General features: G+C 40.5%; 1 protein-coding gene across 1 annotated transcript; it reads right to left on the bottom strand.

Moving 5' to 3' along the window:
- Nucleotides 1–1,119: 1,119 nt before the first annotated feature.
- LOC137294886 (protein dispatched homolog 1-like) lies at nt 1,120–10,576 on the bottom strand. The gene is made up of 11 exons (XM_067826030.1): nt 10,508–10,576; nt 9,245–9,449; nt 7,339–8,813; nt 6,735–6,959; nt 6,306–6,431; nt 5,584–5,712; nt 4,700–4,817; nt 4,166–4,293; nt 2,952–3,029; nt 2,405–2,575; nt 1,120–2,234 (listed from the first exon to the last, which is right to left on the bottom strand). Exons 2-11 carry the CDS (start codon nt 9,438–9,440, stop codon nt 1,830–1,832), a joined length of 3,051 nt encoding a protein of 1,016 aa, XP_067682131.1. The 5' UTR covers nt 9,441–9,449; nt 10,508–10,576; the 3' UTR covers nt 1,120–1,829.
- Nucleotides 10,577–20,006: the final 9,430 nt, after the last annotated feature.

Here is a 20,006-nt window from a genome sequence, read left to right as displayed (position 1 = left end):
GGTGTTTCTAAAACAATTATCTAAATCATTGAAGTTGTACTTAAATAATGTGTTCAAATATGTAGGTGCATTGCTCAACAGTACTTATCACAGTAGTGCAAGCGCCAAGGTACACTACTCAACAGTACTTATCAAAGTAGTGCAAGCGCCTAGGTACACTACTCAACAGTACTTATCAAAGTAGTGCATGCGCATAGGTACACTACTCAACAGTACTTATCAAAGTAGTGCATGCGCCTAGGTACACTACTCAACAGTACTTATCAAAGTAGTGCAAGCGCCTAGGTACACTACTCAACAGTACTTTTCAAAGTAGTGCATGCGCCTAGGTACACTACTCAACAGTACTTATCAAAGTAGTGCATGCGCCTAGGTACACTACTCAACAGTACTTATCAAAGTAGTGCAAGCGCCTAGGTACACTACTCAACAGTACTTATCAAAGTAGTGCAAGCGCCTAGGTACACTACTCAACAGTACTTATCAAAGTAGTGCATGCGCCTAGGTACACTACTCAACAGTACTTATGAAGGTAGTGCATGCGCCTAGGTACACTACTCAACAGTACTTATCAAAGTAGTGCATGCGCCTAGGTACACCGTGTGTTATTCAGTCGTTATCATGCCGAAAATTCCAATTACTTTCATACAGTGTTCGGGCCTTTGGAAGGAGGTGGTCGTTTAATTATAAGATGTCAACTTATCGTTCCTTTGTCAAATTTCCGGTGGATATACGCAATGGTGTCATTCCACATGATGACCCGACATGTGAAATTTCGGGATATGGCGTTTGTAGGTAGGTTTTGCGATATCTTTTGTCGACACTTTCACACAATTCGGGGAAAAGACAGAGAGACCTTTCTTCAGAAAAGAAAACGTTATCCCAGTCCTGATTTTCGTGAACCCTACTCCAGTTTAACCGTCTTTCTTTTTGTGCATCTTTCATCAATGGTCAGGGGATTCCCCGCTTTTTAACCCAAATCTTTAGAATTCTTGTCTAAGGGTTTCATACCCGCATACTTCCTCTATTAATACTCTCAATCCCATCGCTTTCCAATTTTAAACTGCTCACAATCTGACCCAGTCACCTTCCCTCAGACAAACAACAACAATCATGAGAAATGCTTTTGAATATATCAGCAGTAGTTATCCTACCTAACCACATATATTTCACTCTTGAATTTGTTAGCAAAGGTTATGCATCGTGTATCCTTCTAAAGGTCTCTCAAACTAAAACGAAAATCCACCAGATCGCTTGGCAACAGTTTCTGTGGCATTCATTGTACATAAGATAACATTCACAAAGGGAAAAATGGCCGATACAAGTAAATGAAACAAACATAAACAGTCTTTAACAATCAAGCACATATAAACAGTTGAATGCTCATATGACACATGATAACAGTGAAGTACACAAATATACATAAAGAAATACCAAACTATGCAGTAAAGTAATATATATATGGTGCTTCCTCAAGTGACACTTGTTCATTCGAGCATGTCATTGCGACCTACTGCTGGAGCTGATAAAGAAGTATATCTTTCCCTGTCATTCGTAATATTAATACAAGATTAATAGTCACGTGATTTATCCCACCGGGTAAACATTTTCTGCTGCTTGAACAGAGGCAAGTTTGAACTCACTTGCAAGTGGTGAGCCGACATGTGCGTCGTTTGTGGGACAGGACTGAAGTCTTGGAAAAACTCAGGGGTCAAGCTGCCAGACACGGTCACCCATCCAAGTAGTCTCCATATCAATTGTTGCTTAACTGTAACTGATCTGTGATCTGAACTCTACGTACATGAACCCACACCACGGCATAAACGATGTTATGTTGACTCTTTCTTGTTACTTCGTGTTTGAGGGTCTGAGAGTTGTTTTTTGCAACAATATCGTTTGAAGAAGACAACCACGTCCCCTTGATCACCACTTGGACCTACAACACCGAGGACGGTGATGAAAAATCCCAATGAAAACAAAAGAGAAAATCCGATCGTACAAAACATAAAAATTCCAAACTGAAAGAAAAACTGGATTTCCGAAAACAGCATGAAGAAAGAAGCCCCGAGAGTAGTGCATGCTCCCGAAAATACAGGTACTCCCATGAATTCGAGAGCCTCGCGGACACGTGATTTCCGGTCTCTACTTTTCGATAGGTGGTATCCTTCCGCTAAGTGTACAATATAGTCCACAGCTAGTCCAACGACAAGACACATGTTGAGCGACACTAGAACCTGTAAAGACAAACATCTTATATAACGCATTTCTTTCATTCATCAAAGTTCTTCCTACGTGATTTTACATGATTTCATTTCTGGTCAATTGCGATAACTATTTGTCAATTTACGCCATGATTGTGTTACAAATATGAGCTAGGCTACTATACGTCATCCAATTTATGTACCCCAAGTTTCCATCCGGCAAGAGGTACCACGCCTATGACACATACAGTGACACATCCAATGGATACAGTTGCTAGGAAACCAAGAATGATGTTTTGGGTGGCCAGCGTCAGTACAGGGAGTGCCGTGCTGAGTCCGATACCGATGCCAAGCACAGCGTTGTCAGCAAGCGCCTAGATATAGACAATTAGAAGCATCAAACTGTTTATCTACATTTCTTGTGCTGTGAGTGCATTTTCAGTCAGATTTTTCTCTTGATGCATTTTGTCGTGTCTAAAAAAAACAAAATAAAAGAAAAAAAAAAACCAAAACAGTAGCTGAAAGCGTGACCAGCGATTGATGCTACCGAAGAAGATGAAAGACTGTCAGACTGATCAAAGACTGAGGACATTCGATTCCGTTAAATCAACTCTGATAATAATGAGGTATTTCCACTTTCGAAATCCGCAATCTCATTAATTATACTGTTTGCTTCCAGTGATGATATTAAATCTGACATTACATATATAATTAATCTGATTTTTTCATGGACACCCATATAAAGCGTACCTTCTGCACGTACAGCCAGTGCCAAAATATCCTCGTTGTCTGGAAACCTCCCTGTAGACTCGCAGGCATCTTGCTCAGCTAGGGAAACAGGAAGAGGTCATTCACGATATTCAAGTCACCTCTCTATGGATCAGTAATATATTATTCCTTAGATAATGAAACATGCAAGTGTGATTATATCTCTATTAATACATATTACATTATTTTACATTTTTGCCACAGTTTTTCTCCAATTTCAGTAATTCTTTTTGTTGTCGTTTTTGTACGGACCCTCTGATCCAAAGTCGGACGCCTTGTTCACATGACCAAAGAGGTTAACTCCGTCACAAGGTCTCAAGGTTTGGCAAGGTAAGGATGTCATCTGTGGGATGACTCCACGCCCTGCTACAGTTTAATGACGCAATCCACAATGTTGAAGCATCGATATACGCAACTGGGATACAATGACACTTGCAAGTCAAGTCAGCGAGTCTGACCACCAGATCCCGTAGGTTGCATCGTGCGACAAGCATAGGTTGTTGAAGGCTAATTCTCAGCCCTATCTGCACGGACTTGCTAAACATAGCACTAAACCATCGCCCGGTTCCACAGGCGAAGGAAGCGCACGGACAAATCATCAAAATACACACAGAACAAGAGGACTCTGCCCAATGGCCATGCCTCCACCAAGACTATTACAAACGGTCTAACTTTGTTTCCTTAGTGACGTTTGCAGTATTCTAGCTATATGACGAGGGTCCTTAAATATGCATGAACTGGACAAATCAAGTTACAGATATCATGAAAATGATGAAAATATCATGATAATATCATGATAAAGTCTGATAGAGTTCAAATCCTTGAAGGAAATTTAGAAGTGGAACTACGAAATGTCGTGTTATTCACAATAAAGAAGTTGGCATCCATAAATTTTGCTTTTCCTATCTGATAAATGTGTCCTGAGGAATGAGTTGCTGTTGTTTTGAACCTTTATATGCAGGGTTCGGTATTAGAGATTAAAAGATGAAGGAGCGTATTTCTTCCTCTATCTTATCTGCCCCTCCCAAACATTTAACGCCCCAGCTTCCAACCATCCACGACCCTTGGTATAGTAGTAAATATTATCAAAACTATCATGTTGTCAAGTAAAACTCCAACACACACTCTTTAAGAGAGGTCCGGGATGTACTTTCCTTGTACCTACATGTATGAGCATTATATGTAGTTCTGCATACCTGTCGTGTCATGAAGTCTTCCCATCGCTTCACAACCGGAAGTCCGTCTGTGTAACTGAGCGATTGACCAATCAATGTCGTGTTTATCTGAACGGCCAAGTATTTGATCCGGTTGCCCACAGTGCTAACTGAAATACACATTCACTGCAATGGAAAAGCTGACTGAAATTCGCGTTCACTACAGTGGAGCCGCTGACTGTGTTCGAAATAAGCCCAATGCTAGAAAAAATGATAATTGGTCATATTACCTTCATGTTTATAAAATGTGTCTTCTAACACATCAGGTTATCACGCCATTTATTATACTTAGTAAAAATGTGTTGCCATGAATTATGTCTAGTTTGTGCTCAGATGAACTCACATTTCTGAAAGATTTGCTCATTTATTCCATTATCAGTTGTCATTGGGTAGAAAAGGCCCATGTGTCATTACACCTCGACCTTGGTCACATCATAAGGTCACATATGTGTCGTGTTTTACAAAAAAACATGTACAATGACCAACAACTTTTGTCAACTACAGCTTCACACAAACCTGGTGTGGTCCTTTGACTGAATGTGTCCTTGACCTCACCGAAGAGGGAATTATACTTAATATAGTCATCAGTTAGTCTCATTTTGAAGCCATCGAACAGCCAATACGTGAGTGGTATCTGAAATATACAATGGTGTATGGCAACATGGCTCCAGCATAGGAATGTGGGTCATGTATGGCAATATGGCTCCTGTAAAGGAGTATGGGTCTTGGATGGGAATATGACTTCTGCCTGTATAGAAATGTGGTTCTTATATGGCAATGTGACTCATTATAGGAATGTACTTCTTGTATGGGCATATGGCTTATATATTGCAATATGGCCCCTGGACAAGAATGTGGATCTTGTATGGGAATGTGGGTCTTGGGAATATGGCTCCTGGAAGGGAATATGACACCTGTATAGGAATATGGCACCATTCTTCGCCATTTACGTAGCTTTTGCGTTTTAAAACTGAAATGGCTCGTCACTTCAATTGTTTGTTAGGTACCTTTTAGAAAGGTTATTCATTATACCAATGTGGCACCAATGACAATCACCTTTGCGTAAAGAAAGAATACATTTGAATGACGTTTCGCAATGAACAAACCTCGGTTGCTGCAAGTCTACAAAACATCCACGACTGACTTTCAGAAGACGTGGACAAGTGTATTGCATTGTGGTCGCATGGGTCGCAGTATCGCAGTACGATGACACACAGAAAGATGACACAGATACAGATCTTTTCAATCGCTAAAGATGAATATGGATTAACTGACCTATATCTACCTCTCCTAACAGAGAAACACTTATAGAATGGAACAGATCTGACATGGTGAGGAAGTTAAGAAATACAGTCAATACATCGCTATAATTATTTTGTTTAATCTAGTGTTGTACTCACATCCAGATATCGATCAAAAGAGCTGTTGAAGGTCATGCTGTAGTTTCTTGATTTTGCCGATATAAATGCCGATGTTTTCGACCAGTTCCAAGGCAGGTCTAGAGGCAACCTGCCTGCATCCGGGTCAGTCTAAAATATCGGAGTGCAAGATAGTGAATGGGGTAATGTAATACACAATATTGTTGTTGGTATTTAACGTATCCTGCAAGATCGCCGAGGAAGCAAATGTTATTAAAGGTAGTGTAGCAAGTCAGTAAATTTTCTTTAAGGCGACGATCGTATGAATAAATGCTGGAAACGGGGGCCAAGGTTTTGTATGGAGACAAAAGGTCGAGTTTTAAACAAAACACAAGCCAAACTAAAAAGCAAAACATTCGATACAGTCATAGTATTCGAGCAATGTTTATGTTATCGTGGCCTGCGGATAGTCGACTAAAGACTACATATACCAATGTCAGAAAGCGATGTCACGCTATCATGGTACAGTGACACGCCATCTGCGTAATTGGCAGCCTTTCCTGACATACAGATGCCGGGCGTTATAGGATATGGGTATTTCCCTTAGTGGTGCCAGGATCCGATTCCAAGATTCCAAGACGCGCCCTGATACGGATATCCGATTTATCCTTATCGTGCTCATGGGCAACTTATGCAACCTACACATGCAGTTCGGGCACTCTTTCCCGGCTAAGTTTCAGGTTACTCCCAAAGTACTGACACACCTGCAGGAATGCCTCCATGTTTCGGGTGAAGCAAGCCACCTCCATCTCTCCCGTGACTGTGTCTCGTCGGATTTTATAGGCAGCAACATCTTCTTTCGTGAAGTTGTAGATTTCATCACACAGACCCTTTACACAATACGTTTTTCAATTACCGTTTGACAAACAGTAAAATCCTGTTAATACGGGCGGGTAATCCTCTGTCCACATTAACAAATGACTGTCTTCACTGGTACGGAGACCTCTTTTTGTAACTATTACATTTTTATCCCATATTAGTTGCAACTTAGTATACAATTTGGGAAAAGCTAATTCGTCTCCAACACTCTTAACTCCAATCCATGCGAGTAAAAAAATGATTTTTTTAAATATACATGAATGGGGGCATGAGTTCATAGTGATGATACCGGGTGTAAGCAATCACAACATTACCTTCAAAGCTAGTTGAGCTTGTGGAATACTGGCATCAAACCTTTCATCAAAAACCTGAGTGCCCTCGCATTTCACAGCAGAGAAGTGGCATCCACTCAGGTCCCTTTCCTTCAAGCCCCAGACCAAGTACAAGGTGATAAACCGCTCCAGTTCGTTGGGCACAAAGGAGTACAGGTTTCTATCAATCGCTTTGGAATAGTGGTGGGACTTTTTATAAAGCTGCAACTATACAGGAAAGAACACTATACACTATACTGAAAACAGCGATTTAGTTTCTCACAGTGTTTGGTTTGCTTTGGTTGTTGTTTAACGCCACACTCAACAAATATTCCAGCAATCTGTAAATAATCGAGTCTGGCCCAGACTAACCAGTGATCAACACCATAATCATCGATCTACACAAATGGAATACCGCGACATGTGTCAACAAAGTCAGCGAACCTGATCATTCGATCCCGTTAGTCGCCTCTTACGAAGTACAGCTTTACTGAAAACAGTATTATCTTTACTATAAACCTTGGAATTACCCACGAGAGTATGATCATATTTTCACATTAAGAAATAATGCACTTCTAAGAATCAGTGAATAAAATCATGTGATTACCTGTTCATTTTCCGCCTTTATAAGAGACGTCTGGTAACCCAGAAAGCCAACCAAAGTCAGAAATATGCATAAAATAATCCACTTTGCAAACTTGTGAGTAACAATCTTGAAATGGTAATCCCGAAAATACCTTAACAAAAGAGGTTTCTTCTTTTTCTTCCCAAATTGTGGTGCGTCTTCATTCGTCTCTTTCCCAAATGTACAGCAACAACAGCTGTATTTTTCAAAGTGTTTGTGATACACCACGACCACAGTTGGGAAGAACGTGATGACAGATATGTAGTTTACCAGTACTAAGATCCCGGAAAACACACCGAAAGACTTGGTGGCAAGGATGGGTGATACAGCGCTAGCTATAAAGGCCAACATAGTTGTCAGTGAAGTTATCAGCATACTCAGAGCGGACTTCCTGTACGCATCAGAGAGTCTATGAGCTAAAGATGGATACGTGTTGAACGCTGTTGCCCTCCAAGCATCATAAAAAACAAACAAATCATCAGCTCCAATTCCCAATATAATGAAAATAGCCAGGATGTGAAAGAAGCCAAAATACCGATAATCAAGTACTATTCTGTAGATAAGATTTGTGCCCATGAAACTGGACATGATACTGTAGATGGCGAAGCTGGTGATCCATAGTGACCTTGTGTGATAGCACATGAATGCCCCGATGAAAAGCATGCTCCCAATCGCAAGCATCAAGTCCAGAATTGCCTGATCCTTGACATCCGCGATCATCATATGGTAGTTGTAGTATAAGAACTCAAACTGCGATGTTCTGCGGCGGTAGGCTTCTAACGCCGGTTTCATGCTGCTGGAGAGGTACTTCTTCAGTGCTTCCCTCGAGGCAGAGGCGCCTTTTCCTTGTAAGGGAAAGCCCAACAGTACCAAGGATCTCGTTACTTGTGCCCACACCCGCGTCTGCGTAACCTCATGGCTGAGAGCTAACGTGTACTCAAACACGCTCTTCGTTGCATTGTTGATGGAGGCCTCATGTAAAACCGCTGGTATGTTGTCAAAATTAGGGTCACTGAAAACAGGATCAACAGCCGCATATGTTCCATCGAAAAAACGTAAAGCTGAGATCGGCTTCAAACATCTGTCTGTTCCCGCGATCTTCTCCAGTTGGCAATATCTGTCAAAATCCCGAACTTGCTGCATACCATCCTCTATTTCTTTCATCTTTACCAAATGTGTTTTGTCAAATATATTTCCACCTATTGTTTCATAGATCATTTCAACGCTTTCCCCAAGTCGATATCGATATTTGGGGACAGAGGACGATGAGCTAAGTAACCTTCTGACCAAGCCTCGGTATGAGTTTCTGTACCGGAAGGCGAGGTCACGCTTCAACCAGGGCTGGTCACGGAGCTGGAGAGGGAGGGTTTCAAAGTTCGTGGGGAAGAGGTCGTAACCAGAAGCTACCAGAATCCCCGTTGCCACTGTCATGAGTAGGTGTCCAGATAACATCAGCACTGAAATAACGACAATAATGATATCAATAATGAGGATGATTCCCAAACGTGGAAGACAATGGAAATGCTCAAACTGTGATGAAGATGGTAATGCTAATAGAGGTAGAAAAAGATTGAGATCCACACGAGTGGAAGAAGAAGTCGGAAACAAAATAAGATTTCGAACATTTAAAGGCAAATGAATAAATTATCCCTAGAAATCGACATGGATAATGTCAGTTGTTCACTCATCATTTCAACTGACCAGCTACCATTGTTCGGGAAGTCCAAGGAAGCGAGGCTCACTCGATCGTGTTTACTCCTTGACTATGTATCATTCATCTATACGCAGAGAGTGTGACTTTGGGACATCATTAGCAAACACGAAGTGCCACCACCAGAAAGAGATTCCTCTGAAGAGATGAACGTGACATCGATATTATTATACATACAGAAAGACCGTAGGGGATATCTCGCCACAAGCTTGCAGAAGAAGAAAGGATTAGACGTATCGCCATCCTCGCCAGTGCTGCCATCTTTGTCGTTTTTGTGTTTTACTGGCCAAACAAATTCGCTCTGCGCGTTGCCGTTGACGTCATATTTGCCAGCCGTGAAGATACGGTAGTCCAACGGGAAGACTGACGTCATTCTGGTGAACTGGAAGACAGACAAAACCCGCTTGTTATAGAAATTTCCCTTAGAAAAACATCGTTGTCGTAGCGTTACACATCACAGGTTTTCAGCTCTTACGGGGCTACCCAGTACAAAACATTTATAACTCTTAACATACTTTGGTAACTTGACTGTTCAAAGCAAAACTAAATTCTACATAACTGTGAACTCAGCACGAAGCACGGATGGCACGGATTCAGTAACATCTGTCGGCCTACTTACGAGCAGCCCCCACCCTCAGTAATATATGTCCAACGCCCCATTCTACACTTCATAATCGACCCGTCCCTTTCAGGTGTTGAAAACTGACATACACGTGCACGATCTGGCTCGACAGAAAGGGCCTCATGGGTGTCTAATAAGCAATCCACTATCATAGAAGGTGTCATAACTTTATGTTTCAAATAGTTGGAAAGTTAGCAAATATGTTCTAAGCAAAACTTTTTGCAACTTGAACTACCAGTACTGGGTCTACAAAGATCACTCCGAACACTTGACGATTGTAACAAAGACTCAGTTGTAACATTTGAACATGATCCATACGCCTTAGTGCCAAGGTGTTGAACACTAGTAAGTCATGACAAACAGTCTCCACTCATTCTGTTTCCGACTGTAGGGTATGTAAGAATCATTTCCCGCAGGATTTGTGTTTTGAAAGGTTTTACACACGTATTTAAACGAAGTGTAAAACGAATTCCAATTCCAGGTCCACATTCTGTCTTGCTTTTCATGGAAAAAAGAGAAACTGACTGCCACCAGAATATACTCAGTGTGGGTATTATAGAATAAAGACATGTAAAGGCTCGTCTGCGAAGCCAAACGCTCACCAGTAAGGAGCGAGTGTGCTCGTCTGCGAAGCCAAACGCTCACCAGTAAGGAGCGAGTGTGTCAAATCCCGATGGATAACCAACAATGTTTGCCATTAGTACCTGTTACGTGGGCATGGACAGGGTCCTCATAAAAACATGAATGTGATACAGAGGTAATTGTTTAAAAACATCTACAATCCAGATATGTCATACCTGAACTGTGACGTGTCCTACCTGTCTGCGAAGGGCGATACTGGTCCTCCTTATGGAACCTCCTTTATCATTCAGTCCAGTCTACACTATAACTGATCAGAGCGCTGTCACTTAGTCACAACATACCACGTCCTATACTGTACATTGTGCGTGTACCGTCACTGGGCTTCTCGTATATTTTTGATAAGAATGTAGATGGCAGTCGGCCAAAACACTACCATTTCTTTCTTCAACCTTTCCTTCATGAGTATTGTTTAGTAGTTGAAAAGAAAAAGACAAGTATGTTTTACTTACTGACAACATACTCTGTGCATATCAATCAATATTGAAAACCTTTTAATTTGTATTTCTGCCTCACTTTGCATACTTATCTTACATAATCCATTTGTTGGCCGTAAATGGAATTATTATATTATATTCATGACGAGCTCACTCACCCACCCAAAGTACACGCATGACCATTACAGTATACAGTTTGTGTAAATGTGCGCATATAGTCAGTGATCTCAGGAGCTGTCAAACTAGGAACGCTTCTCTGTTTACCGTTGACATAGTTCTTTCGTCCACCTAATCTCTCCTTGTGCGACTCATGGGACCCCCTCCCTCTGTCTCCACTCAACCCCGAGATACTAAGGCCAATGTACACAGGCCGCGCTACAGAGCGTAATGAATAGGTGTAATACGTATGGATCAACCAATCAATAACGTCCCATTGAAATCCCCAGGACCGATATCTCTCTCTCATACATTCTTATTGTAGAGTAGTTTATTGTGTGTACTCTTTCACCTTATTTTAAAAGGTGTGGTGATTGATACACATGTAACCGTCTTTAAGCCTCGAGTCACATGTTTGGCACACTGTTTGGTCCGTTGTAACGTAGTTAGCATAAGCTTCACAGAATGTATTGCAAATGAATTGATATTAAAGTTTATTGTAAGTCCCACATAAAGTATTTCATTTCAAGAAAACTCATGAGGCATTTGGGTGTGTGAGCATTTCTCTGTGGTTTAACCGGAGGTATTCAATGGTAGGATAGGTTCCACAGAACCCTTGCTTGTCACGACAGAGTGAGTTTAGTTCAACGCTGCTTCGAGCAGTATTTCAGGTGCAGTAAACACGGTGCAGTATATCACGGTGCAGTATTTCAGGTGCAGTATATCACGGTGCAATATTTCAGGTGCAGTACATCAAGGTGCAGTATATCACGGTGCAGTATATAGCGGTACCAGTTGATTCCACAAAATCAGCAGTTTGTTGATGACTACCTCAGAAATCAGCGATCACAGGAACAGACTAACATAAAAACATCTGCAAAATCCGGATTCGAACCCACCATCGGGAGATCGTGGAGTAGCTAAGGCAGGCAACTGTGAATGGCGCAGTGCGACGCTTGATGTGTACATACCTATACGTACGGTAACTTCTAGGGGGAAGTGTTAGTTCCCAGTTACAGAGACTGGCCAAATGAAGTCATGCGGATCATGTATTATTACCCACGTGGTACTTCGTAAAGATGTTTCATAGCAAAGTCTTATGACACATATGTGGCATAACCACTTCGAGTGATTTGATTGGCTAATACGTGAACTTTGACATTACTGGTACTACTTTCATCACTCATTCCATTGTCAACGCTTTCATATATTGTTGGTGCGTTGACTGGGTATCGGTCATGGTGCATTAGCTCAGGAGTAAGATGAACATTACGTTGACGAAGACAAATGAATACGTAGATGAAGACGAAGGCATAATTTAGTTCGAATTTCTTTAGTCCGTTTCATAAGACATGACACATAAATGAGGTGAGCGGACTTCCAGCTCAACCCCCGGGCCTTTCCTGCGGGCGACATAACCTTGCTCGCGGTCGTTCCTACACAGACAGTCGGAATATCGGACTCCGCACTCACATTCAGTATATCTGTGACCACACACAGACACACACAGACACACACACACACACACACACACACACACACACACACACACACACACACACACACACACACACACACACACAGATACACAAACACATGCAGCTTTTAACAGCAGTGGACAAGCAAAGATTCAACAATGGACAAGTAGAGAAACAATAGCACTTCCCTGTACAGCTGATGTGATGACAGACACAGCCAAGGGGATAACCAATAATGGCCATAAATGTCATATACAGTAATAAATGAAAGTGACAAAGAGGAACAGGGTAGCTGACAAAACAATGTACTCTGCTGTAGTGATAAAGATTAAGAATGCAGATTGAATAATAATAACTAAATATCATACGGCCTGGCTACGTAGGTTTTGATCTTTGGATATTTTTGGACATGGCTGTCCTGAAGTAGACACTATAACACCATTAATGATTTTCATTCAAACGTTTTCACAACTGAGAGCATGTAAAACGAAAACACTTCTATGGAATTAGATAAAATTTATTTCATTTAGTGTGGTTACTAGCATTATTTTCAAAAATAGAATAACACATTCAGTCAACTTCCTGTAATAAAAACGGAAATAAAACAATCTATAAAAATAAGTAAACAAATACGTCTAGTAGGTCGCTCATGAGTGTAAACAAATATGGCGTCGCCCGTTGAAGTTATTGATTTCGTCCGGACAATTGGTTGGAAGAGGTGTGAATGTTATCAAGAGATTGAATACCTTCTGCGTGTATGTTGTCAGGACTGCACTGTAACACACAACATCAAAAGACGAGCGGCGCTCTTGTATCTCTCTCACTCGCTAAAGCTCGTGACAAACCAAATTTATTTCACTCGGGACATAAACTTGATATCAAAGGGGTTTTGTAACCTATTTATTATCCACGTTCTATAAGAAAATGAAAATATCGTTAAAATAAAGCAATATTTTGCTCGCTAAAGCTCGAGACAAACCAAAATTATTTCACTCGGGATATAAACTTGATATAGGTTCTTAAACGAGCTTCCGTTTTCATAAGTCTGTAAAGATGTATTTCATTTCACACGACATATCTTGTCTGTACTTCGAGGTACATCCAAGGCAGCAAGATCTTATATAAACTCTGACAATTGAGCCTTTTCTCAGATGCCAACTGGTCCAACCTAATATGTGTGTTACCTAAAACATCATAATCGTGAACATTTCTGAGAGCCGTATAATAAAGTTAATGGTCAAGGTCATGTGACTAGAAGTGCACGTGGCAGTGTTTTAATGTGACCAGAGGCTGGTTACCTCCTTGTAACATTGGTTGTATGCTCTACCGAACTGGAAATCTTTGACGTTAATCAGGCCTACCATTACAAACGGTGAACAAATCATCAAAACTGATCTCATATACACCAAAACAGAACTCATATACACCAAAACAGAACAAGAATCACCAGAAACTGCCACAATATCCTCTAAAACCGAAACAAACTCACTGTAAGGGAAAAATAATCGTCTGAAATGGAAACAAAACTCGCGTATCAACAACGCCCGTGAACGGTCACCGAGCGCACAAAACGACTGTCACATCATCCAAAAACGGCAACATCTGCAGACATCTGCAGCAGCGTCCTTATGTACTGAGATAATTAGAAACACATGGTGAAGTGATACCCATGACTGAGCACCACCCTCAGTCGGTGTTACTGTTAGCGTACTGATAAATCTCTCTGACCAGTACCCAACATCGATTATACGCTCTGTAACGGAAATTGCTTAAAGGTACATGCAACGTAAAACACAACTTTGCAGATTCTGATACCTTTCGGTATGCACTTACCGAAACAAATCATAAAAAATGCCAATTCAACCTATAAAGTTGAAAAAAACGCGATGAAAAAAAGCCCGCGAAATCGGAGTTCAAACGTTTCAATAAATTCCCCCCAGCGCTGGGGGGAAAACTGGTTTCAATAGCTGTGCTGCGCTGCGTCCATAACACAGACCGATGTGTTCACACTGACAAGAACGGGCAGGTCCCTAATTTTAGTGCTCACAGAGTTAACCGACTGATCATAACTAAATAAATTGCATTATCTACACTTTCATTAAAAATGATTACAATGTATTAACGGTTCCCGGTGTACATTACGTCTGTAAATGTGGAAACAAGAACACACTTGGACGGATCTGTGTTCCATTCGGAATACAGGTATTATCCTATACGGACGTTTTCTCAATTTTCAGTTAGCCGACGGAATATACTGTAGACCTATTTTGTTTCTTTCTCTTGGGTAGACTACAGAAACGTCTTGTGATTGCTATTAGCTCATAACTACGCAGTTTCAAAAATTATTGAAAGCTTACTACCTGGCAGCATTTATGTTGCTCCTACGTTTTCAGTTTTGCTTTTTGCTGTCAGATTCTTTATACATTGCACACACTGAGTTATGTTAATCATTTTGGTATCTCAATATCATGGAATTTGATGTGTACTTATTAATCTACCAAAGCACCGAAACGTATCATCTCTATGCTTTACTGCTATTGTGTGAAACTGTACACTCAAAGCCAAAAGAAAGTGACCCGCTTTATTTTTGACATGTGAAATTAATTCAAAATTGTTGAAAGTTATTTACGATAGTTTAAACAATAGTTGCCAAAACACTTCAGTAATGTTGTCCCTAGCAAAAAATGACTTCAACTTAAACAGTCGTGAAGTTTGTGCAAATGGTGAAATACACGTTGTAAAAGAAAAAAAAACTGACACTACGCTGGAGAAAAGGAGGCATTGAATGATTACTGGTGTAACAAAGGCGTTGTGAAACAGGAAAATGGTTTAGATATGCCTAGACTTCAGAACAGCATGAAAGAGTCATAGGAATAATGAGCATGGGAGTCTCTGGCGCTCATGTCGCAAGAACGTTAGGTTGTCACAGACATACCATCAATAGTCATACTAAACCTTTCAGTGAGACTAGCAGGACTACTGACCGACTAAACAATACAACCCTAAACGTTTACTATGGAGTTCACCAGTATTGTTGAAAACATTTGGAAACATGTAACGTTGTTTTTTGGTACCAGTGTCATTTATTTAAAATCCGTTTCTAACTTCATGTTGTCCATTTATTTAAATTTTGCTTAAATATTTCTTCGTATTTAATGTTGAAATAACCTCCATGTGTTTAGCATGTGGCCTTACCTTAAACTGTGTTTATTTTCATTAAGATTTGTAGCACTGACCACTTTCTTTTGGCCTTGAGTGCACCTTCGTACAGAATTTTCAGAAAATAGAAACTGAAAATTACTAGATAAATGGAAAATTAAATTGGATAAAGAATCCAGACAATCATTGTTTATATTCCTGTTTTAAATTATCAGTGTGGAGATCATGTTACTAAAATAAAAAGAACTGAAGGATATGGGCTTCGCTCGTGGTTACAGTGTTCGTCAAAAACCGATGTTTGAGTCCAAAATAGGCACAAAGATATTAATTTCAGTCAAATAAAAGAGACAAGGTAATTTCGAAGATTCACGGGCTAACAACATATATATTGGGGCAAGAGGTGCGGGAAGCATCTTCAGTTATAGAATTACATTCCACAACGTCAGATGAAAGTTTAAATGACAAGCATATCTATTGGTACCTTGGCAAGGCCTGTCCTTGCACAACGCGGTATAACCAGGGTGCAGTGATCACTACCTCAGGTGCCAAAATCAGCCATCCCTTTCCTTTGTAGTATTTTCTTACAGTCTGACTGGTATGGAAAGAGTTGGGGGGAAACACGTGCAAATTAATAGTCACCTGAGACAATCCTTCAAAAAACATGTACATTTAGCCATCACCTATCCATAAGTGCAGCCAAAGCCTTACGCAAAGGCCATAATTTGACAGCTGAAGCCTGTCAAAGGAAATAACCCTTGTGTTTTGAAACGATGCCTTAATCTTAGTCACGATGAAGTGTATGTTGCCATGCATTTGCTAGTCGCTCTCACAGTCCCTGAAGCACATTCTTTTTCCTACTGCCAAACCCTATCTGCAAAGCTAAAGCTAAAAAATAACCTGGTCTTGTCCTTTTTGATAAAGCCAATGAAATTATATCATTGAATTTTCTGTCCCTTTTGACAGCAACGTGATTGGTAAGATTCAGGAAAAGCATGATAAATATGCGGACATCGCCTTTGAAATGTCTCACTTGCATCCCAAGTACACTGTCGTCAGGCTCCCCATTGTTCTCGGTGCCCTTGGTTTGCATCTTCTGGATGCATCTTCTCTTGGCGCAGATCAGGAGAGTGCCCGGGTTCTCCACTGGGAGCACAGCCCTTCTGACAATCTGGGTAATGCAGAAGGCTGCATTGTTGGGGAGCCTCCATATTCTCCGGAAAGTTCTTGGTGGGTTCGACTAGGCAGTGTTTCCTGGGAGACGTCCCATTCACTGTCTGGGCTGCGTGATAAATACGGGGCAAAAAACTACCGGGCAAAAAATATTTATCACCAAAAAACAGTAACGTATATGAGATTTCTGATAACTGATGTATTGACAGAAATCATTTTCTGATAATTTGAATGAAAATTCATTGTCGTATCATTTTGTAATCTCCGCAATACACGAAGAAAGAGTCAAGGGGTCCAAATTAAAAATTACACAAATCACTGTGCTTTCAAAAAGGCCATAAAGAGTCATTTGATGGCATAGAAGCGAGTGTGACCCCCCTGGGCGTCAATACACGCCAACACATGCCTCTTCATTGGCGTCGTCAGACGGCGGATAACGTCAACAGGAATCCTGTTCCATAGGTTCATTAGAGTCTGTTCCCGTCGGTTCACTGGAGGTGGGACATGATGTCTCAACGGACGTTCAAGGTGATCCCACAGATATTCAATGGGGTTCATGTCTGCAGAACACGCTGGCCAAGGCAATACGTTGACGTTAACATTGTTCAGGTGCTGTTGAACAATCCTGGCGGTGTGAGGCCTTGCATTGTCATGCTGCAAGGGCTGTTTCTTTCATTTCACGCTGTGTATTTGGAAAAGAACCCAATACCATGGCCTGCAGGAAGACTACCAGACCCGAGATGACATCAACCGCTTTGTCCGACGATGTGCCGTCTTGCCTCTCATTCCAGTCAATGAGGTAAGTGGAGAACATATAAAATGAACAATGAACTGAAGTAGAGAACAAAGTAAAATGCAACAAAGACAAAGTACAGTACAATATAAAGGACAAAGTAATGACTGATAATATGACATACTGTATTACATTTTCAGGTCGAGAACCTTTGGATTGAAATCATTGCCAACAAGCCCGATGATGCGCGATGCACCAGTCTTGCAGACTACGTGACCAGCCAGTGGATAGAGGGGCGTCTGCATACCCACCCATGGAACCACCACGACACCACAGGACCACGAAACCAACAATCACCTTGAAGGATATCACAGTCGTCTGAACAAGATTGTGAAGAAGGCCCATCCCAACCTCTTTGAGGCAATCACCTTCATAAAGTCCATTCAGATGTCGACTGAATCCAAACTAAAGCAGTACCGGACTGGAAAGAAAACACCCTCAAAGAAGAAGAAATATGTGAAGTTGAAGGAGACCCTCCACAACCTAAAATAACAATGAAATTTCCCTAATGGACTATGCAGATTCTGCATCTTTTAACTTGAAATTGTGTTAATATATGTCATTGCATGAGAAATGAAATTAATGTAAATATAATAAAATGTAATGTAAATAAACACATGTCTCGAATTGGACTTCCTTATATTGAGGCAGACATAAGGCTTGATGAGCTTATCACCCATGCGCATAATCCAGGTTATCCGGATTAGCCGGCAGGAAAAATATAATTAAAATCGGCTTAACACTTCTGGTGAAATTCACACGAAGCAGACCTATTTTTTTCTACCCTAACCCAGAAGGTCTGCTTCGTGTGCATGAACCGTAATGATGTGACAATAAGAGGAAGCCAATAGTGGCTGTAGCTGAAACAAAGTATACATAGCTGATAGGGAAATTAGTAATGGTGGCTGGTGGGCTGTACTCTGTTATTTTTATCAGTTCATTGTATGCAGTTGGGATGAGATATCCCTGATCTCTGTTGATTGAGGGCTTGTGTCTCCTGATTTGAACTGCTTCTGCTAGTTTTCTTTAGGTGAAGCCCTTGTAGTTTTTGGATAATATCTCAACATTGTCCCAAATTATGCTGTGACATTCGATGATGTGGTCGGATACAGCAGATGCCCGATCTGATTTGGTTGTAGATGATAAGTGTTCTTTGATTCTGATGTTTATGGGCCGGGAGGTTTCACCTACATATGCCTCGCCACAGTCGCAGTTGATTTTGTAGACGACACCTTTCGGTAGCTGATGTTGTTTCGAGGTGTTCTGCCATTCGCTTTGAGCAGGGTTTTCAGCGATGTACGTCCGAAAACGTCGTATCATATGTAGTAAGGAAGTTGTTATCCACAAAGAATCTTACCCTCTTATTACTCACCAGCTTCTAATAATGCCAGTCAAACAAATCATGGTATTTAGCTGTTCCCGGACATGATAGGAATAGTGATGCTACTTTTTGCTGGTGATGTCAGTTTTGTTTCAGACACTATTGTAGGATTACAAAATCAACTCAATATTTTGTTGAAGTTATACAATACTCATTTACACATGCAGAGTAAAAAAAACAAGGAGTCACAGGATGATTTGTGACTGTGTGTCTTTCCTGTTTCATGGCTATTCTAGTTATCATGGATAATCCCATTTACTGATAAAATTAACGATGAAGTTGTTACTGTAAACTTCAGTTGCTGTATCTTAATCCTATTGGGGTAGTCCCGTAAGTTCGACCTTTGGGTCGAGGTAAAAATCCTTTGATGTTTGATGTTATGATCACAGTGTTGTCTTAAGGGATTATGACTCTGGTATTCTACAAAATGTGAAATGACATATGATATACATATAAAGATATCACTGTTCCAACCTTAAATGATGACACAGCATCACTATTAGAATGTCAAATCTCTATGACAGAAATGCTAGAAGCCCTAAAACGAACAAAAAATGAGAAAAGCCCTGGACCTGATGGTTTCACTTCTGAATTTTACATTTTTTCTGGAAGGATCTCAACAAATACCTTTTAATTAAAACTGCAATTAATTACTCTTTTGATACAGGCGAATTATCTATTACTCAAAAACCAGGATTTATAACCTGTATCCCAAAATGAAATAGACCTAAACAATTTATTAAAACTAGTAATAAAAGTAATAAATAATCGCCATACATGTTTATATTGTGTGTAGAAATCCTTGCCATTATGCTGAGAAATAGCAAAAAGTATTAAAGGAGTAAAAAAAGGTGTACATATTGAATATATTCTCTCACAATTTGCAGATGACACAACTATTGTTTTCGATGGAACTGAGAAATCTTTATATACAACAATTTATGAATTAACTTTCTTTGTTAGGTTTTCAGGACTGAAAGTTAACATTGAAAAAGGTAAAGTTATATGGATCGGATCTGAAAAGAGATCAAAACATAAACTATGTAACAAATGGAATCTGGAATGGGTAGAGAGCTCTAGTTTCCTTTAGACTTTGATGTAGAC

Source organism: Haliotis asinina, chromosome 8, assembly GCF_037392515.1.
Source record: "Haliotis asinina isolate JCU_RB_2024 chromosome 8, JCU_Hal_asi_v2, whole genome shotgun sequence".
NCBI lineage: Eukaryota > Metazoa > Mollusca > Gastropoda > Lepetellida > Haliotidae > Haliotis > Haliotis asinina.
This window is presented reverse-complemented; position numbering and strand designations above follow the sequence as displayed.